This window comes from Haematobia irritans, chromosome 4 (assembly GCF_050003625.1).
Source record: "Haematobia irritans isolate KBUSLIRL chromosome 4, ASM5000362v1, whole genome shotgun sequence".
NCBI classification, from domain to species: Eukaryota; Metazoa; Arthropoda; class Insecta; order Diptera; family Muscidae; genus Haematobia; species Haematobia irritans.
The window spans coordinates 11,127,223-11,150,755 of record NC_134400.1 but is presented as its reverse complement, the minus strand read 5'-3'; the positions used below and the strand labels follow the sequence as shown (position 1 = coordinate 11,150,755).

The following is a 23,533-nucleotide window of genomic DNA, read 5'->3' as shown; positions in this document are numbered from 1 at the left end:
TCTTGCTCTCTCCTCTCATTTTCAATCACGCACTCCAGTACAACTTCATATCCGGACAATTAGCAAGACTTTACAAGCCGCACGTGAGTATATCTACGCCATAGTTGTCCATCGTCTGGCCTTTGTGCCAAGTGGCATTCACATGCCAAAGGCTCAAAATCCATGGCCAATATGAGGGTGGCATGTATGCGTTGTCCTTGTTGATTGCATTTTCCCCCCTTGGTGTATGTGCGTGTATGTTTGTGTAAGTGTTCTTATAATGCATTTATCGAGTTCAGAGGTGGCTAATAAATTTGAATATTAATTGTCACACTCACACTTACACATATACGCTTATTATCGTTGAATGTTTGAGAACAAACCGCTTGCCACTAAGGCAAAATCCGACATAGAGCAATCACCACATTACCATGCCACATTGTGCATGTGTGGCATGTCCATTTTGTAATTTGCATTACCATGCAATTCTTGTCTCCTGAGATTGCTCGTTATAATTATCGCATCTTTTTTCCGGTGTGAAATACTCCTGCCATTGTATGTTCTTATGACAGAATGCTGGGTTAACTATATTTTACTGGGGTATAGTTTGGAAGATTCAAAGTGGCAAGCGTGAGTGACCATACACCATGCTAAGGTTAAGAGTTAGGCGCGTGATTCAAACTGACAAATTTGAAGAAATTTTCATACTACATACAATTAAGAGTTAGAGATGGACATGCGATTCAAAATGACAAGCGTGAACAAAATTGTTATATAATACCAAAATAAATTGGGGGCTGGCCAATATCAAGTGTATGTTAGGTAAAACAAGGCAGATTAAATACCGAGGAGTCTATAAATATTTATGAACCGAAATCAATCGATTTTCGAATGGGTTCAAAAATTAAGTTTTGGGTTAAATTGCGGCTATATACATATAACAATTGAGTAAAGTAGAAAGTCCGACGTGACCAACTATATCATAACCTAAACCACCCGTACTGAATTAGCAAACATGCGCATTTGTGTCATTGGAAATGTTTTGGGACACAAACACGGTTGCCACTTGAGTCAAAAATAATAAAATAAATTTGGGAAAATTTTACCAAACAAAAAAATCTTATTTTGCAAAGTTTTATTTCTATGGAAAATTTTGGTCAAAATTTTATTTCTACAGCCAATTTTGTCAAAATTTTATTTGCATAGAAAATTTTCCTAAAATTTTATTTCTATACAAAATTTTCTCAAAATTTTATTTCTATGAAAAATTGCTCAACATTTTATTTCAATAGAAAATTTTGTCAAAATTTTATTTCTATAAAAATTGCTGTCAAAATTATATTTCTATAAAAATTGTTGTCAAAATTATATTTCTATAGAAAAATTTGTCAAAATTTTATTCTATGGAAAAATTTGTCAAAATTTTTATTTCTATATAAAATATTATTTTTTTTTTTGTCCACATGTTTTTTTTTTATAGAAAACTTTCTCAAAACTTTATTTCTATAGAAAATTTTGTCAACATTTTATTTCGATAGAAAATTTTGTCAAAATTTTATTTCTATAGAAAATTTTGTCAAAAACCCTGTCCAGGACGGAACAGGAAGCCTTTTTATACCCTACACCATAGGATGGGGGTATAATAACTTTGTCATTCCGTTTGTAACACATCGAAATATTGCTCTAAGACCCCATAAAGTATATATATTCTGGGTCGTGGTGAAATTCTGAGTCGATCTGAGCATGTCCGTCCTTCCGTCTGTTGAAATCACGCTAACTTCCGAACGAAACAAGCTATCGACTTGAAACTTGGCACAAGTAGTTGTTATTGATGTAGGTCGGATGGTATTGCAAATGGGACATATCGGTCCACTTTTACGTATAGCCCCCCGATCCGGCTGAAATTTGGTACATGCACGCAGAGAAGAAACATGATTGTCACAATCATATTCGAAGAGCAAAATAATATGATAGGAGCTATTTTTGCGGCGACCATGTAACATTTTAACCTGCAACCATGTTGGCTCAGTGAACATGGTTCCAAGAAAAATATAATTGTCCTCATCTAAAATGTTATTATATTGATAAAAAGAATTTTGTTTGAATGAAAATACAATGGTCACGATTTAAAATGTTATGGTATTCATTCAAAATGTTTTTCTTCTAGTTAAAAGAACATGGTCACAACCTAAAATGTTTTGATCTTTATGAAAAAACTTTTTTCATCGTCGAAAAAAGGACACCACTTGAGAAAAGAAAACACAAAATTAACTTTATTTATTTGTTTTTATTTATTTATAAACTAATTCATTGTTTGTTTGCAATTATAATGTCGTGCAAGCAAACATCACATATTTTTACACACACTATTTTATTTCAATTTCAACAATAAGTAATAATTCCATATTTACATCGTGTGCCCATCAAATGTACAAACGCAGACATCATGTAACTGCAAATAAAAATAAATGATCCATATAGCAAAATTCAGAACAAAAAACAGGTATATTTTTCAATTACACTTTCCTTTTTTGTGTTCACATAAAACCACGTGCCACTTATGAATAAATAAATTAACACAAAACAAAGTAAATCCGTATTCTCCGTCCATTCCAAGAAACAATCAACACGTGACTGACGCGCAAAATTAAAATCGTGTGTACCTGCTCAATGTTTCTATAAAATTCTTTTCGCTGAAAAAAAGTTAAAAAATTAAATGGTCACGAAAAAAATGTAAATGGTCTTTATGGCCATGTAATGGTTTTAGACATATCTATACTTAACCTATAAAAATACTTTTTTCCCTGTAAAAAAGTAAAAAAAATTGAATGGTCAGGTACATGATTTTCCCGACCGTTTAATGGTCTCAAATTCTATCATTTAAATGATAGAACATGTTTGCGGTATTTGAGAACCATTCAAATGCTTATTGCCACCATACATTTTTCTCCGCTCGAAAACTATTTTTACAAAGACAAAATACATGGTTTTCGCGGCAATTACAGGCTCTAGATAAGCATTAAATGGATGCGGCAACCATGTCCAAACATGGTTTTTCTGTGCGTGTGGTGTAAGCATATGGTCTCTAATGGCCGTGCAAAAATTGGTCCACATCGGTCAATAATTATATAGTTCCCATATAAACCGATCACCAGATTTGACCTGCGGAGCCTCTTTGAAGACCAAAATTCATCTGATTCAGTTGAAATTTGGTACGTGGTGTTAATATATGGTATCCAACAACCATGCAGGAATTGGCTCATATCAGTCCATAATTATATATAGCCTCCATATAAACCGATCCCCAGATTTGACCTCCGGTGCCTTTTGGAGAAGCAAAATACATCCGATACGGTTGAAATTTGGTACGTGGTGGTAGTATATGATATTTTATAACGATGCCAAAAGTGGTACATATCAGTCCATAATAATATATAGCCCCCATATAAACCGATCCCGAGATTTGGTTTTGGAGCCAATTGGAGGAGCAAATTTCACCCGAGTCAGTTGAAATTTGGTACATTGTGCTAGTATATGGCCGTTAACAACCATGCCTAACTTGGTCCATATCGGTCTATAGTTATATATAGCCTTTAGATAAATCGATCCACAATCACACAAAAATTGGTCCATATCAAGTTCATAATTGTATATAGCCCCCATATAAGCGACCCCCATATTTCAATTCTGGCTCTCTACCACGTATGGACTAACTCACAATTTAGAAAACGATGTTAAGAAGTTTTAAGATATCACAACCCAAGTAATTCGATTGTGGATGACAGTCTTTCGTAGAAATTTCTACGCAATCCGTGGTGGAGGGTACATAAGATTCGGCCTGGCCGAACTTACGGCCGTATATACTTGTTATTGCTAGGTATATTTGTAGAATTCTTGATTTTTTGGTTGGATTTTGGTAAATTTTTCTATAGATATAAAATTTTGACAAAATTTTTTATGGCAATCAAATTTTGAACAAATTTTCTATAGAAATAAAAGTTTGACAAAATTTTCTATAGAAATAAAATTTTGACAAAATTTTCTATAGAAATAAAATTTTAACAAAATTTTCTATGTCAATCAAATTTTGACCAAATTTTCTGTAGAAATAAACTTTTGGTAAAATTTTCTATAGAAATAAAATTTTGTCAAAATTTACTATAGAAACAAAATTTTGCTAAAAATTTCTATAGAAATAAAATTCTGACAAAATTTTCTACAGAAATAAAAGTTTGACAAATTTTTTTATAGAAATAAAATTTTGACAAAATTTTCTATGGGAATAAAATTTTGTCAAAATTTTTTATGGAAATAAAATTTTGACAAAATTTTCTATGGCTATCAAATTTTGACAAAATTTTCTATGGCTATCAAATTTTGACAAAATTTTCTATAGTAACAAAATTTTAGCAAAATTTTCTATAGAAATAAAATTTTGACCAAATGTTCTATGGAAATAAAATTTGACAAAATTTTCTATAGAAATACAATTTTGACAAAATTTTTTATAGAAATAAAATTTTGACAAAATTTTCTATAGAAATAAAATTTTGACAAAATTTTCTATAGAAATAAAATTTTGACAAAATTTTCTATGGGAATAAAATTTTGACAAAATTTTCTATGGCTATCAAATTTTGACAAAATTTTCTATAGTAAGAAAATTTTGACAAAATTTTCTATAGAAATAAAACATTTGACAAAATTTTCCATATAAACAACATTTGCATAAAATTTTCTATATAAATAAAAAATTGCCAAAATTTTCTATAAAAATAAAAATTTGACAAAATGTTCACAAAATTGTCTATAGAAATAAAATTTTGACAAAACTTTCTATAGAAATAAAATTTTCACAAAATTTTCGATGGGAATAGAATTTTCACAAAATTTTTTATATAAATAAAATCTTGACAATCACATCAATAAAATCATTTCTTTTGAAGAAACATGTTTTTTCATAGCAACCACAAAAATTTTATAAAAAACTGAATTTTTTTGTTTTTGTTTTGGGTCGAATGGCAACCGTGGTTTCAACTGCAATGACAAAGTTAGTATAACCCCCATCCATAATTAATTGGTAAAAAAATATTGTCACTAAAATATTGTAGGATCAATTATTTTTATGATTGAATCTCAAAAATATTTTTCTGTATGAGATTAAATTTATGTCGTTGTGTGGAATGCTTGATGTTGTGCTCCACTTCATTTCCCATTTTCGGTTAACTAAAACCGGCCAACTAATCATTGTTTGAAATTGCTGAGTTAATATTTTTTTGGTTTGTTGCATGAGTGATTACATTGTCCTATATAAATTTTAAGCTTGAGTTAACAAAAGAAAAAAAAAACAAATAAGGGCTGTCAGAAAAATCAATACATTTTTTTTTAACTCGTTAGGCAATTACAATAACCAAAAACTTTTGGTTTTTTAATTGTTTCAAAAAAAAAAAAAAAAAAAAAATAGTAATAAACTAAACTAAATCAAGAGAGTCAGCAAGAGATGAATAAGGGTTGATCTGATGATATTGTATATTACACGAAAGTAGTGGAATAGTTGATTTAGGTTAGTTTATTTATAGTAGCTGTCCGATATTTTGTCTACTCAGTTCACTATGATACCAAAGGTAGCAAACTTTTCTCTTATCAATCAGTCCTGATCCTGTTTTTAGCTCAATCACCTTGACCTTGGACCTTGTTCTTATAGCCGATTCTCAAATACTTCGTGATATGGACAAAGTTAGCCACTAAAATTGAGGCAACAAAAAATTGCATAAATACAATGAAACTTTTCGTTATATAAAAAAATAAATTGTATTTCCATTGTACATAGCGAAGTGCGTTCGTTATATCAATGAGTATTTCGTTATCTCAATTTTATGATATTTTTGCTTTGTGTATATTGTCTGGGAATCAGTAGATTTAATCTTTTGCTGAAGGAGAGCCAACGATTGCTTGTTTTTTCGCCTCCATAGAAAAATCTCTTGCCTAACCAGAGTCTAGAGTAGATTTTCGTTCGGTGTGAAACAGAATTCTGTGCATGTTCCTGCATCGATGCAACCCTCTATGTGAATTTTATGGCCTTCCCCATGTGCATACAACCCATTGGCATCAATTTGATGCAAATGTCCAAGCATGCATAAAATTGAGGTTCCATTGCATAATCATTTGGGATGATGTTGCTGGCCTGAAAAATGCCAACACAACATTTTTATCGCGCTGGCATAAATGAATCTGAAATTCGTTCATAGAAGCATGAGGCCGGACATATGAAAAGGGCAGTGTCAGCATAATAATGTGTAATTAAAATATTTTCAACGCAAGGTATTCCAAAAGAATATAAAATAAAATGGATGATACAACAAAAAGACGACGGCTCGAAAAGCTGATGATCATAACATTCCGGGATTCCCAAGGTGTAATCCCCAGGCTAAAACATTCATAGAATAATACTATGTCAAATTATTGGGAGGATTTCACGCTGAACTGATGAAAATTGTCCCTTTGACCAAGTCAGACTCCAGCTTAGGTCAAAATGGGCTAAAAAGTGCTTTCCCAACCTGGCAATTTTTTCTAAATTCGTTGAGGCCAAGACACTGTCGAACACACAAAAAATTTTTTTCTGATTCAATCACGAAATTAATTGATCCAATTAATTTTTTAATTGAAATGTCTTCAATCACAGAAATGATAGTATCAATTAAAAAATTAATTGAAGGTCAATTAAAAAATTAATTGAAGGTCAATTAAAAAATTAATTGATCCAATTAAAAAATTAATTGATATTATTAATTTTTGTGATTGATTTTTGTTTCAATTAAAAAATTTGTTGATTCAATTAAATTTTTAATTGAATATTTTTTAAAACTCAATTAAAATTTTAATTGGAAACATTTTCGTGAAATTTTTTTCTGTGAATGATAAGTTTATCGCATCGAGAATACATATGTTCCACAATGCTCAATTGCTTTTGAGCATCGTTGAACCAAGTGTGTTCAGTGAAGAGGAGACTTTTTTTGGAAATTTTTTGTATACTAACGACTTATCGGACCACCCTCGTAATTCATTACTCTGGCCCCAAAGGCAATGCCCGCCTTACAGCAGAGCGTAATTACTGAGACACTTCCCCTTTTGGTATCGAATGCTGATAGAAAGTGAATTTTTGCACATTGTGGTAAACGTTACGATATTACAACCAACGCTTGGGTCATTTGCCTTCCCCCCCCAGAATGGTGAAGTGTCCAACATATATAAGCGAATTGAAAACCCACTACAGTGTAACACTTCAAACTTCTGGATATGTGAGAATGCGTTTGTCGATTAGAAACGAGTTAGTCATCTCAATAGCCCTAATCGTGTTTCCATACATTGCCATGTAACCCCCAAAATGGTAAGTACCTAACCAAATAGTGCAATTCATTGGTAGCTGGATAAAATTCTATAGTCATGTCCATACAAAACTGGACTGAAAATACAGATATTGGAGTTTAACAAAAATTTGGGAATGTTCCTGACACTTGGATATGTACAAATAATCACAAGGATTTTTTTCTTTTTTTCCTGTAGCGATCTAGCAATGGCAGCTGGCTTTTGGGAGGATATTTGACCAACATTTAAGATTCAATTGGACTTTAAAAGTTCTTAATATTTCTTACAACCATTTCAGTAGACTGGGGGCTAAAGTTCATAATTTCATTTGAAATTTCTTGCATCACAAAATTTTCTATAAAAATAAAATTTTGACAATATTTTCTAAAGAAATACAATTTTGCCAAAATTTTCTATAGAAGTAAAATTTTCATAAAATTGTCTATAGAAATCAAATGTTGACACAATTTTCTATAGAAATAAAATTTTGACAAAATTTTCTATAGAAATAAAATTTTGACAAAATTTTCTGTAGAAATAAAATTTTGGAAAATATTTTATAGAAATAAAATTTTGACAAAATTTTCTATAGAAATAAAATTGTGACAAAATTTTCTATAGAAATAAACTTTTCACGACATTTTCTATAGAAATAAAATTAAGACAAAATTTTCTATAGAAATAAAATTAAGACAAAATTTTCTATAAAAATAAAATTTTGACAAAATTTTATATAGAAATAAAATTTTCACAAAATTTTCTATATAAATAAAATTTTCACAAAATTTTCTATAGAAATAAAATTTTCACAAAATTTTCTATAGAAATAAAATTTTCACAAAATTTTCTATAGAAATAAAATTCTCACAACATTTTCTATATAGAAATAAAATTTTAATAAAATTTTCTATGGAAATGAAATTTTGGTAAAATTTTCTACAGAAATAAAATTTTGATAAAATTTTCTATAGAAATACAATTTTGACAAAATTTTCTGTAGAAATAAAATTTTGACACAATTTTCTATAGAAATAAAATTTTGACAAAATTTTCTATAGAAATAAAATTTTGACAAAAATTTCTATAGAAATAAAATTTTGCCAAAATTTTCAATATAGAAATAAAATTTTGACAAAATTTTCTATGGGAATGAAATTTTGGTAAAATTTTCTATAGAAATACAATTTTGACAAAATTTTCTATAGATGTAAAATTTTGACAAAATTTTCTATAGAAATAAAATTTTGATAAAATTGTCTATAAAAATAAAATTTTGAAAAATTTTCTATAGAAATAAAATTTTCACGAAATTTCCTATAGAAATAAAATTTAGAAAATTTTCTACAGAAATAAAATTTTGACAAAATTTTTTATAGAAATAAAATTTTCAGAAAATTTTCTATAGAAATAAAATTTTGACAAAATTTTCTATATAGAAATAAAATTTTGACAAAGTTGTCAATAGAAATACAATTTGGACAAAATTTTCTATATATATAAAATTTTGACAAAATTTTCTATAGAAATAAAATTTTCACAAAATTTCTATATAGAAATAAAAGTTTGACAAAATTTTCTATGGGAATGATATTTTGGTAAAATTTTCTATAGAAATAAAATTTTGATAAAATTTTCTATAGAAACAAAATTTTGATAAAATTGTCTATAGAAATAAAATTTTGACAAAATTTTCAATAGAAATACAATTTTGAAAAAATTTTCTGTAGAAATAAAATTTTGACACAATTTTCTATAGAAATAAAATTTTGACAAAATTTTCTATAGCAATAAAATTTTGACAAAATTTTCTATAGAAATAAAATTTTGACAAAATTTTCTATAGAAATAAAATTTTGACAAAATTTTCTATAGAAATAAACTTTTGACAAAATTTTCTATAGAAATAAAATTTTGACAAAATTTTCAATATAGAAATAAAATTTTGACAAAATTTTCTATGGGAATGAAAATTTGGTAAAATTTTCTATAGAAATACAATTTTGACAAAATTTTCTATAGATGTCAAATTTTGACAAAATTTTTTATAGAAATAAAATTTTGATAAAATTGTCTATAAAAATAAAATTTTGACAAAATTTTCTATAGAACTAAATTTTTGACAAAATTTTCTATAGAAATAAAATTTTCACGAAATTTCCTATAGAAATAAAATTTTCACGAAATTTCCGATAGAAATAAAATTTAGAAAATTTTCTACAGAAATAAAATTTTGACAAAATTTTCTATAGCAATAAAATTTTGACAAAATTTTCTATAGAAATAAAATTTTGACAAAATTTTCTTTAGAAATAAAATTTTGACAAAATTTTCTATAGAAATAAACTTTTGACAAAATTTTCTATGGGAATGAAATTTTGGTAAAATTTTCTATGGGAATGAAATTTTGGTAAAATTTTCTATAGAAATACAATTTTGACAAAATTTTCTATAGAAATAAAATTGTGACAAAATTTTCTATAGAAATAAACTTTTCACGACATTTTCTATAGAAATAAAATTAAGACAAAATTTTCTATAGAAATAAAATTAAGACAAAATTTTCTATAAAAATAAAATTTTGACAAAATTTTATATAGAAATAAAATTTTCACAAAATTTTCTATATAAATAAAATTTTCACAAAATTTTCTATAGAAATAAAATTTTCACAAAATTTTCTATAGAAATAAAATTTTCACAAAATTTTCTATAGAAATAAAATTCTCACATTTTCTATATAGAAATAAAATTTTAACAAAATTTTCTATGGGAATGAAATTTTGGTAAAATTTTCTACAGAAATAAAATTTTGATAAAATTTTCTATAGAAATACAATTTTGACAAAATTTTATGTAGAAATAAAATTTTGACACAATTTTCTATAGAAATAAAATTTTGACAAAATTTTCTATAGAAATAAAATTTTGACAAAATTTTCTATAGAAATAAAATTTTGACAAAATTTTCTATAGAAACAAAATTTTGACAAAATTTTCAATATAGAAATAAAATTTTGACAAAATTTTCTATGGGAATGAAATTTTGGTAAAATTTTCTATAGAAATACAATTTTGACAAAATTTTCTATAGATGTAAAATTTTGACAAAATTTTCTATAGAAATAAAATTTTGATAAAATTGTCTATAAAAATAAAATTTTGAAAAATTTTCTATAGAAATAAAATTTTCACGAAATTTCCTATAGAAATAAAATTTAGAAAATTTTCTACAGAAATAAAATTTTGACAAAATTTTTTATAGAAATAAAATTTTCAGAAAATTTTCTATAGAAATAAAATTTTGACAAAATTTTCTATATAGAAATAAAATTTTGACAAAGTTGTCAATAGAAATACAATTTGGACAAAATTTTCTATATATATAAAATTTTGACAAAATTTTCTATAGAAATAAAATTTTCACAAAATTTCTATATAGAAATAAAAGTTTGACAAAATTTTCTATGGGAATGAAATTTTGGTAAAATTTTCTATAGAAATAAAATTTTGATAAAATTTTCTATAGAAACAAAATTTTGATAAAATTGTCTACAGAAATAAAATTTTGACAAAATTTTCAATAGAAATACAATTTTGAAAAAATTTTCTGTAGAAATAAAATTTTGACACAATTTTCTATAGAAATAAAATTTTGACAAAATTTTCTATAGCAATAAAATTTTGACAAAATTTTCTATAGAAATAAAATTTTGACAAAATTTTCTATAGAAATAAAATTTTGACAAAATTTTCTATAGAAATAAACTTTTGACAAAATTTTCTATAGAAATAAAATTTTGACAAAATTTTCTATGGGAATGAAATTTTGGTAAAATTTTCTATAGAAATACAATTTTGACAAAATTTTCTATAGATGTCAAATTTTGACACAATTTTTTATAGAAATAAAATTTTGATAAAATTGTCTATAAAAATAAAATTTTGACAAAATTTTCTATAGAACTAAATTTTTGACAAAATTTTCTATAGAAATAAAATTTTCACGAAATTTCCTATAGAAATAAAATTTTCACGAAATTTCCGATAGAAATAAAATTTAGAAAATTTTCTACAGAAATAAAATTTTGACAAAATTTTCTATAGCAATAAAATTTTGACAAAATTTTCTATAGAAATAAAATTTTGACAAAATTTTCTTTAGAAATAAAATTTTGACAAAATTTTCTATAGAAATAAACTTTTGACAAAATTTTCTATGGGAATGAAATTTTGGTAAAATTTTCTATGGGAATGAAATTTTGGTAAAATTTTCTATAGAAATACAATTTTGACAAAATTTTCTATAGATGTCAAATTTTGACAAAATTTTTTATAGAAATAAAATTTTAATAAAATTGTCTATAAAAATAAAATTTTGACAAAATTTTCTATAGAACTAAATTTTTGACAAAATTTTCTATAGAAATAAAATTTTCACGAAATTTCCTATAGAAATAAAATTTAGAAAATTTCCTACAGAAATAAAATTTTGACAAAATTTTATATAGAAATAAAATTTTCAGAAAATTTTCTATAGAAATAAAATTTTCAGAAAATTTTCTATAGAAATAAAAGTTTGACAAAATGTTCTATATAGAAATAAAATTTTGACAAAGTTGTCAATAGAAATACAATTTGGACAAAATTTTCTATAGAAACAAAATTTTGACAAAATATTCTATGGGAATAAAATTTCGGAAAATTTTTTTACAGAAATAAAATTTTGTCAAAATTTTCTATAGAAATAACATTTTGACAAAATTTTCTATAGGAATAACATATTGAAAAATTTTTCTATAGAAATAACATTTTGACAAAATTTTCTATAGAAATAACATTTTGACAAAATGTTCTATAGAAGTTAAATTATGAAAACAATTCTATATATATATATATATAATTTTGACAATATTTTCTACAGAAATAAAATTTTGATAAAAATTTTCTACAGAAATAAAATTTTGAGAAAATTTTGTGGAGAAATAAAATTTGACAAAAAATTTTTTTTTTTATTTATTTTCTCGATTTTGTAATTTGAAGCCATGGGCCAATATATATTAAATTACAATAAAGACTACAGAAATAAAATTTGATAAACATTTTTATTGAAATAAATTTTTGTCAATATTTTCCAAAGAAGTTAAATTTTTTACAAAATTTCCTATAGAAATAAAATTTTTATAAAACTTTTTTTCGAAGTAAATTATTGGCAATATTTTCCATAGAAGTTACATTTTGATATATTTATATATATATATACCCTCCACCATAGGATGGGGGTATATTAACTTTGTCATTCCGTTTGTAACACATTGTCCGTCCGTCTTTTGAAATCACGCTAACTTCCGAACGAAACAAGCTATCGACTTGAAACTTGGCACAAGTAGTTGTTATTGACGTAAGTCAGACGGTATTGCAAATGGGCCATATCGGTCCACTTTTGCGAATAGCCCCCATATAAACGGACCCCCAAATTTGGCTTGCAGACCTTCTAAGAGAAGCAAATTTCATCCGATCCGGCTGAAATTTGGTACATGGTGTTAGTATATGGTCTCTAACAACCATGCGAAAATTGCTCCACATCGGTCTAGCCTCATATAAACCGATCCCCCGATTTGGCTTTCGAGGCCTCTAAGAGAAGCAAATTTCATCCGATCTGGCTGAAATTTGGTACATGGTGTTAGTATATGGTCTCTAACAACCATACAAAAATTGGTCCACATCGGTCCATAATTATATATAGCCCCCATATAAACCGATCCCCAGATTTGGTTTTGGAGCCTGTTGGAGGAGCAAATTTCATCCGGGTCAGTTGAAATTTGGTACATTGTGCTAGTGTATGGCCGTTAACAACCATGCCTAACTAGGTCCATATCGGTCAATAGTTATATATAGACCTCAGATAAATTGGTCCATATCAAGTTCATAATTGTATATGGCCCCCATATAAGCGACCCCCATATTTAAATTCTGGCTCCCTACGTACCGTGCAAAAGTCCATATCGATTCGTAATTATTTGAAGACTTACCTACACATACCTTTTTTGTCTAATATATACCACGTATGGACTAACTCACAATTTAGAAAACGATTTAAGATACCCAAGTAATTCGATTGTGGATGACAGTCTGTCGTAGAAGTTTCTACGGCCATATATACTTGTTTTACACTAAAATGTTTGGCTTTGGCTTTAATTATATCTTTGATATAATTAAAAATATAGCGCAGTATTTTATATTGTTTTATTGTCCAGCAAATACTCGTACGTATGTTCTTCTTGCAATTTAATTTTACTCGTTGATACGGTTTCCAAAAGTACCAATGATGTCTTCAGCCGTTAGTAGAAACCTTAGTCGTCTTTATTTGGAACAGGTACCTATTACGGCAGCACTCAAATTACAAAATATCTATAAGTATTACGAATTACCAAACTAGCTCATTCGTTCTTGAATGAAAATTTTTATTAATAGTGCTATAAATTTTTTTATTAGTAGTGCTATATTTAGATAGTATTGAACATAAAATTAAATATTTCAAAGCAGTTAGGGTCAATTCACACTGATCAAAAATAAAACCAGGTATACCAGTTACAATAGGTCTTTGGAGAAATAGTTATTGGGCTTAGCAAGAATATAATTTTTGTCAGCTCAAATGCTTATGATACTACTTCTATTTCATTTTTACTTCCACATTGAGTGTGACATTGATGAGATCTAGATTTTCTGAACTTCCCTTGATGTAGTTTGAAGCTTTAATACGATACAAACCATTGATTACAAAAGCTGGAATACTATTTTGGTTCACCTTGAAGTTTTGCCAAATATATGAACCCTGAAAATAGAAAAATATCGACAGTGTAATGACAAGAACTTCTTAAAATCCCTCATGAATCAATCATGCGGGTCAATTTTGGGAACACTTAATACCTTTCGAATTGGGCATGATTTTGGAAGATTACTATACTTCATAATATTTTGCATCCATAGGGCTACAATATTCATGTCTTTGGTTCCCAAAATACTACAAGCATCGATATCATACTTGAAGAGGCTACGATAATTATTGGTACTTGGTAACATCATTTCAACCGAAAGTAGAATCCAATATGAATCGATAATGTCCTGTATAAAAATCACTTCACAATCGAAAGTGCTGCCATCTGGGGATATTTGCATGGTAAAATTGCTAATGTATTCTTTATTGAAGTTTATCTCAGTTGATTTAAAAATTATGGATTTTATCTGGAATTATAAACAAATTGGCTACATAGATTCTAGCCTATATATATACATATATATACTATTGAAAATAGATTAACCTTTGCTCTTGCTGAGAATCCAAACGGAAAATGTTGTACTACCATTAATAAACCAGTAATAATAATTAGAAAATTCATTTTTGATTTTTCTAGACGTGCACAAGACCACTTTCCTAATGTAAATTATTTGTAAGACTACCTATAATTTATGGTAAAATTCTTATTTTTGTGTCTAAATCAGTCATTATAATACAATTTTGTGATATGAAACTTGTTAGAAAAAAATTAAACAAGACTAATGCATAGAAAATCACCGAAGCACAATATATTTTCCACTATACTGAAAAAGAGGTTTACTTTGCTGAGGGAATTCTGACAAAATTTTCTATAGAAATAAAATTTTGATAAAATTTTTTATAGAAATAGAATATTGAGAAAATTTTATATAGAAAAAAAAAAAAATTGACAAAATGTACTATAGAAATAAAATTTTGGTAAAATTTACTATAGAATTAAAATGTTGAAAAATTTTTCTATAGAAATTAAATTTTGGTAAAATTTACTATAGAAATAAAATGTTGACAAAATTTTCTATAGAAATAAAATCTAGACAAAAATTTTTATAGAAATAATATGTTGACAAAATTTTCTATAGAAATAAAATTTTGACAAAATTTTCTATAGAAATAAAATTTTGATAAAAATTTTTATAGAAATAAAATTTTGAGAAAATTTTATATAGAAACAAGTATATACGGCCGTAAGTTCGGCCAGGCCGAAGCTTATGTACCCTCCACCAAGGATTCCGTAGAAACTTCTACTGAAGACTGTCATCCACAATCGAATTACTTGGGTTGCGGTAACACTTGCCGATGGCAAGGTATCTTAAAACTTCCTAACACCGTAATATATACCACATAGTCCATACGCGGTATACATATATTAAACCAAAAAAGGCAGATTAAATACGCATATAATTAAGTTTAAAGTTTCTATAGAAATAAAATTTTGACAACATTTTCTATAGAAGTAAAATTTGGAATAAAATTTCTATAGAAATAAAATTTGGAAAAAATTTTCTATAGAAATAAAATTTTGACAAAATTTTCTATAGAAACAAAATTTTGACAAAATTTTCTATACAAATAAAATCTTCACAAAATTTTCTATAAAAATAAAATTTTCTATAGAAATAAAATTTTGACAAAATTTTCTATAGAAATAAAATTTTGACAAAATTTTCTATAGAAATAAAATTTTGACAAAATTTTCTATAGAAATAAAATTTTGGTGGATTATTTTTGGCTCGAGTGGCAACCTAGATTATGAACCGAATAAAATTTTAAAAAAATTTTCTATAGAAATAAAATTTTGACAAAATTTTTATATATAAATAAAATTTTAGTAGATTATTTTTGGCTCGAGTGGCAACCATGATTATGAACCGATATGGACCAATGGACCAGCGGCCTTATACTAACACCACGTACCAAATTTCAGCCGGATCGGATGACATTTGCTTCTCTTTGAGGCTCCGCACGCCAAATCTGGGGATCGGTTTATATAAGGGCTATATATAATTATGGACCGATATGGACCAATTTTTGCATGGTTGTTAGAGACCATATACTAACACCATGTACCAAATTTCAGCCGGATCGAATGAAAGTTGCTTCTCTTAGAACAATCGCAAGCCAAATTTGGGGGTCCGTTTATATGGGGGCTATACGTAAAAGTGGACCGATATGGACCAATTTTTGCATGGTTGTTAGAGACCATATACTAACACCATGTACCAAATTTCAGCCGGATCGAATGAAAGTTGCTTCTCTTAGAGCAATCGCAAGCCAAATTTGGGGGTCCGTTTATATAGGAAGTTAGCGTGATTTCAACAGACGGACGGACGGACATGCTCAGATCGACTCAGAATTTCACCACGACCCAGAATATATATACTTTGTGGGGTCTTAGAGCAATATTTCGATGTGTTACAAACGGAATGACAAAGTTAATATACCCCCATCCTATGGTGGAGGGTATAAAAATTGACAAAATGTACTATACAAATAAAATTTTGGTAAAATTTACTATAGAATTAAAATGTTGACAAAATTTTCTATAGAAATAAAATTTTGGTAAAATTTTCTATAGCAATAAAATGTTGATAAAATTTTCTATAGAAATCAAATGTTGACAAAATTTTCTATAGAAATTAAATTTTGACAAAATTTTCTATAGAAATTAAATTTTGACAAAATTTTATATAGAAATAAAATTTTGACAAAATTTTATATAGCATATAATGTTCATAAACTAGCATAACATTTTTAGGATATATAAGCTAATATGTTAGAACATATTCTGCTTGGGACATGAAATGTTTGTAAATATAATATGCTTGGATGCAAACATATGTATATTAATTTAGAAATAGCCTATAAACATATATGTGTTTAGAAAGAGAGACCTAAGGAGTATGTCCCAAGTATAATAATGGAAGTAACCAATTGGCACCTTAAAAATATATACACACATAGAAATTTTCATTAAAATTTTTTTCTACCAGTGTATGCCTGAGGTGAAACATAATATGTTTTAACAATACAAACAATATTTTGTTTGGACCAATCCTGAAAATATATATGCTTGAAGCAAAATGTGTTTGGGGCATATGTTACAGAAGCTATTTTTTGAGGGTGTAGAAATCAAATTTTGGCAAAATTTTCTATAGAAATCAACTTTTGAGCAAATTTTCTATAGAAATAATATTTTGATAAACTCTTCTATAAAAAATAAATTTTGTTACAATTTTCTATAGCAATACAATTTTGGTAAAATTTTCTATAGAAATAAAATGTTGACAAAAGTTTATATAGAAATCAAATTTTGACAAAATTCTCTATAGATATCAAGTTTTGGCAAAATTCTCTATAGAAATCAATTTTTCACAAAATTGATTTCTATAGAAATAAAATTGTGTCAAAAATTGTTTACTAACATTGTGTTCCACCCAAGTGCATTAGCCGACTTAAATTTTGAGTCTATAGATTTTGTAGAAGTCTATCTAAAGGGTGATTCTTTTGAGGTTAGGATTTTCATGCATTAGTATTTGACAGATCACGTGGGATTTCAGACATGGTGTCAAAGAGAAAGATGCTCAGTATGCTTTGACATTTCATCATGAATAGACTTACTAACGAGCAACGCTTGCAAATCATTGAATTTTATTACCAAAATCAGTGTTCGGTTCGAAATGTGTTTCGCGCTTTACGTCCGATTTATGGTCTACATAATCGACCAAGTGAGCAAACAATTAATGCGATTGTGACCAAGTTTCGCACTCAGTTTACTTTATTGGACATTAAACCAACCACACGAATGCGTACAGTGCGTACAGAAGAGAATATTGCGTCTGTTTCTGAGAGTGTTGCTGAAGACCGTGAAATGTCGATTCGTCGCCGTTCGCAGCAATTGGGTTTGTGTTATTCGACCACATGGAAGATTTTACGCAAAGATCTTGGTGTAAAACCGTATAAAATACAGCTCGTGCAAGAACTGAAGCCTGAGCCTGAGCATTTTTATGGGAAATTTTGTTAAAATTTAATTTTTATGGAAAATTTGGTAAAATTAATTTTTTACTGAAAATTTTGTCAAAATTTTACTTTTATTTTTTATATAAAATTTTATTTGTAAAGAAAATTTTGTCAAAATTTTATTTTAATAGAAAATTTTGTCAAAATTTTATTTTAATAGAAAATTTTGTTAAAATTTTATTCATATAGAAAATTTTGTTAAAATTTCATTTTTACGGAAAATTTTGTACAATTTAATTTTTATGGAAAATTTTATCAAAATTTTATTTTTTATATAAAATCTTATTTGTAAAGAAAATTTTGTCAAAATTTTATTTTTAGTGAAAATTTTGTCAAAATTTTATTTTTATAGAAAATTTTGTCAAAATTTTATTTTTATAGAAAATTATGTCAAAAGTTTATTGCACCCTCCACCACAGGATGGGGGGTATATTAACTTTGTCATTCCGTTTGTAAGACATCGAAATATTGCTCTAAGACCCCATAGAGTATATATATTCTGGGTCGTGGTGAAATTCTGAGTCGATCTAAGCATGTCCGTCCGTCCGTTTGTTGAAATCACGTTAACTTCCGAACGAAACAAGCTATCGACTTGAAACTTGGCACAAGTAGTTATTATTAATATAGGTCGGACGGTATTGCAAATGGGCCATATCGGTTCACTTTTACGTATAGCCCCCATATAAACGGCCCCCCAGATTTGGCTTGCAGAGCCTATAAGAGAAGCATGTATCATCTTTTCTGGATGAAATTTGGTACATGGTGTTAGTACACGGTACACCATGCAAAATTTGGTCCACATCGGCCAATAATTATGTATAGCCCCCATATAAACCGATCCCCAGATTTGAACTCCGTAGCCTCTTGGAGAAGCAAAATTCATACGATCCGGTTGAAATTTGTTACGTGGTGTTGTTTATGACCTCTAACAACCATGCAAGAATTGGTCCATATCGGTCTATAATTATATACAGATTAGATTTGTCTTGGAGGAGCAAAATTCATCCGATCCGGTTGAAATTTGGAACGTGGTGTTCAAATGTGGTCTCCAACAAACACGCAAGAGTTGGTCCATATCGGTCCATAATTATATATAGCCCCCATATAAACCGTTCCACAGATTTGATATCCGGAGCCTCTTGGTGGAGCAAAATTCATCCGATCCGGTTGAAATTTGCGACGTGGTGTTAGTATAAGGCCGCTAATAACCATGCCAAAATTGGTCCATATCGGTCTATAGTTATACATAGGCGATCCCCAATCACACAAAAATTTGTCCCTATCGGTTCACAATCATGGTTGCCACTCGAGCCAAAAATAATCTACCAAAATTTTATTTTTATGGAAAACATTGTCAAAATGTTATTTCTATAGAACATTTTGTCAAAATTTTATTTCTATGGAAAATTTTGTTAGAATTTTATTTCTATAGAAAATTTTATCCAAATTTTATGTCTATAGAAATTTTTTTCCAAATTTTACTTCTATAGAAAATGTTGTCAAAATTTTATTTCTATAGAAACTTTAAACTTAATTATATACGTATTTAATCGGCCTTTTTTAGTTTAATATATACCACGTATGGTTTATGTGGTATATATAACGGTGTTAGGAAGTTTTAAGATACTTTGCCATCGGCAAGTGTTACCGCAACCAAAGTAATTCGATTGCGGATGACAGTCTTCAGTAGAAGTTTCTACGCAATCCATGGTGGAGGGTACATAAGCTTCGGCCTGGTCGAACTTACGGCCGTATATACTTGTTTTATATAAAATCCTATTTGTAAAGAAAATTTTGTCAAAATTTTATTTTTAGTGAAAATTTTGTCAAAATTTTATTTTTATAGAAAATTTTGTCAAAATTTTATTTTTATAGAAAATTATGTCAAAAGTTTATTGTACCCTCCACCACAGGATGGGGGTATATTAACTTTGTCATTCCGTTTGTAAGACATCGAAATATTGCTCTAAGACCCCATAAAGTATATATATTCTGGGTCGTGGTGAAATTCTGAGTCGATCTAAGCATGCCCGTCCGTCCGTCCGTCTGTTTAAATCACGCTAACTTCCGAACGAATCAAGCTATCGACTTGAAACTTGGCACAAGTAGTTGTTATTGATGTAGGTCGGATGGTATTGCACATGGGCCATATCGGCCCACTTTTACGTATTGCCCCCATATAAACGGACCCCCAAATTTGGCCTGCCGATCCTCTAAGAGAAGCACATTTCATCCGATCCGATTGAAATTTGGTACATGATGTTGGTATATGGTCGCTAACAACCATACCAAAATTGGTCTAATCACACAAAAATGGGTCCATATCGGTTCATAATCATGGTTGCCACTAGAGCCAAAAATAATCTACCAAAATTTTATTTCTATAGAAAATTTTGTCAAAATTTTATTTCTATAGAAAGTTTTGTCAAAATTTAACTTCTATAGAAAATTTTGCTCAAATTTTATTCGGTTTATAATCATGGTTGCCACTCGAGCCAAAAATAATCTACCAAGATTTTATTTCTATAGAAAATTTTGTCAAAAGTGTATTTCTATAGAAAATTTTGTTAAAATTTTATTTCTGTAGAAATTTTTGTCAAAATTTTCTTTCTATAGAAAATTTGTCAAAATTTTTATTTCTATAGAAAATTTTGTGAAAATGTTATTTCTATAGAAAATTTTGTCAAAATTTTATTTCTGTAGAAAATTTTGTCAAAATTTTATGTCTACTTTGTAAAACTGAATTATATACGTATTGGATCGATCTTTTTTGATTTAATATATACCACGTATGGACTTACATATAATTTAGAAGATGGTGTTAGGAGGTTTTAAGATACCTTGCCATCGGCAAGCGTTACCGCAACTTAAGTAATTCGATTGTGGATGGCAGTGTTTAGATGAAGTTTCTACGCAATCCATGATGGAGGGTACATAAGCTTCGGCCTGGCCGAACTTACGGCCGTATATACTTGTTTAGTTTAATATATACCACGTATGGACTATGTGGTATATATTACGTTGTTACGAAGTTTTAAGATACCTTGCCATCGGCAAGTGTTACCGCAACCCAAGTAATTCGATTGTGGATGACAGTCTTCAGTAGAAGTTTCTACGCAATCCATGGTGGAGGGTACGTAAGCTTCGGCCTGGTCGAACTTACGGCCGTATATACTTGTTGTGGAAAATATTTTCAAAATTTTATTTTTCTATAATTTTTTTTTTTTAAATTTTATTTCTATAGAAAATTTTGTACCTCTTAGTTTTTGTAGAATTCTACCAAGTGTGGCAACCGTGCTCAGGTACTCGCCCTGAGCATCATTGCCAAAGACACCATATGTCTATCTCGTCTCCTTCTGGGTGTTGCATAGTATAAAATCCCCAAATAAAATATTCTCGACATTAAATGAAACACAAATTAAATTTGTAATTAATTTCTTTGTCCAAGTCAAACGTGTCTTTTGTCCTTCTTTGGTAAAACTTAAGGAAACCCCTTCGGCACGTATTCTTCAAAATGTAAACAGGTCGCTCAAGTACAATAGAAGTCACCGACTTGAGACTAACACAGTTGTACATCGGGTGTTTGTGTTGCGAACGATCGCCCAAAAAGGACCATAGTGCAATTTTTCCAAAGGGATTTGTTGCACAGGACTATGATATTGCGGTAGCTGTTTACTGAAATTGTTCTCGTAACATAGTTTTTGACTCGGAATGCAAGACAGGGAGAAGGCGGGGGGTGGTTAAAGATAATAAAAGGAAGTTAATATGTGTGTGTGGGCAAACAAGCAAAAGTTTCCATCTGCATAAGCTGCAATGCTGGCCCACTAACAATACCCTCAAGGACCTCGATGTGCCAGGTTTTTTTTTTGGGAGGAAGAGGCTATAGCTGCTATTCAATCTAATGACAATAGAAAAGGCTTGCGCCTCAATGCTTTTAAACATTACTATCATTATAAACAATAAGAGAGAAGCTGTTTTTGTTGTTGCCGCCCTCTCTACAATGAGTAGTGCGGCCCTCCAAAGCTCCTGCTGTGTGGCTGATGGTGTTTGCATGGTTGCATGCCAACCTTCCTAACTGAATTCCAGCATGTCATTGTTGTTAGGTAAAACAAAAGCTTAACTACATTTAGGACAACCAGAGAGAGAAGTTACCTCTATGGTATATCCATTGTCTTCTAGTATTTGTTTTGGTTAAACAAGGCGATTATTGTTTTGTGGTCCGTGTAACCAAATGCACATGAAGAAATATCCAAAGTCTTAAATTAGAAAATTAAATTTAGGGAAAAATTATCCGCACACTGATGCCTGATGATGACAACATTTTCTATACAACAAAAAAATTGACAAAATTTGCTATAGAAATAAAATTTTGACAAAATTTTCTAAAAAAAAAAAATTGACAAAATTTTATAAAGGGTGATTCTTTTGAGGTTAGGATTTTCATGCATTAGTATTTGACAGATCACGTGGGATTTCAGACATGGTGTCAAAGAGAAAGATGCTCAGTATGCTTTGACATTTCATCATGAATAGACTTACTAACGAGCAACGCTTGCAAATCATTGAATTTTATTACCAAAATCAGTGGCAGAAAATCCGCTTTTTTATCGACAAATTTTGTTCAGCGATGAGGCTCATTTCTGGTTGAATGGCTACGTAAATAAGCAAAATTGCCGCATTTGGAGTGAAGAGCAACCAGAAGCCGTTCAAGAACTGCCCATGCATCCCGAAAAATGCACTGTTTGGTGTGGTTTGTACGCTGGTGGAATCATTGGACCGTATTTTTTCAAAGATGCTGTTGGACGCAACGTTACGGTGAATGGCGATCGCTATCGTTCGATGCTAACAAACTTTTTGTTGCCAAAAATGGAAGAACTGAACTTGGTTGACATGTGGTTTCAACAAGATGGCGCTACATGCCACACAGCTCGCGATTCTATGGCCATTTTGAGGGAAAACTTCGGAGAACAATTCATCTCAAGAAATGGACCGGTAAGTTGGCCACCAAGATCATGCGATTTGACGCCTTTAGACTATTTTTTGTGGGGCTACGTCAAGTCTAAAGTCTACAGAAATAAGCCAGCAACTATTCCAGCTTTGGAAGACAACATTTCCGAAGAAATTCGGGCTATTCCGGCCGAAATGCTCGAAAAAGTTGCCCAAAATTGGACTTTCCGAATGGACCACCTAAGACGCAGCCGCGGTCAACATTTAAATGAAATTATCTTCAAAAAGTAAATGTCATGGACCAATCTAACGTTTCAAATAAAGAACCGATGAGATTTTGCAAATTTTATGCGTTTTTTTTTAAAAAAAAGTTATCAAGCTCTTAACAAA

General features: G+C 28.9%; 1 protein-coding gene across 1 annotated transcript; it reads right to left on the bottom strand.

Moving 5' to 3' along the window:
* Positions 1 to 14,014: 14,014 nt before the first annotated feature.
* Positions 14,015 to 14,741, bottom strand: LOC142235297 (uncharacterized). The gene is made up of 3 exons (XM_075306548.1): positions 14,664 to 14,741; positions 14,272 to 14,586; positions 14,015 to 14,176 (listed from the first exon to the last, which is right to left on the bottom strand). The coding sequence occupies exons 1-3, from the start codon at positions 14,739 to 14,741 to the stop codon at positions 14,015 to 14,017; spliced, it is 555 nt and encodes a 184-aa protein (XP_075162663.1).
* Positions 14,742 to 23,533: the final 8,792 nt, after the last annotated feature.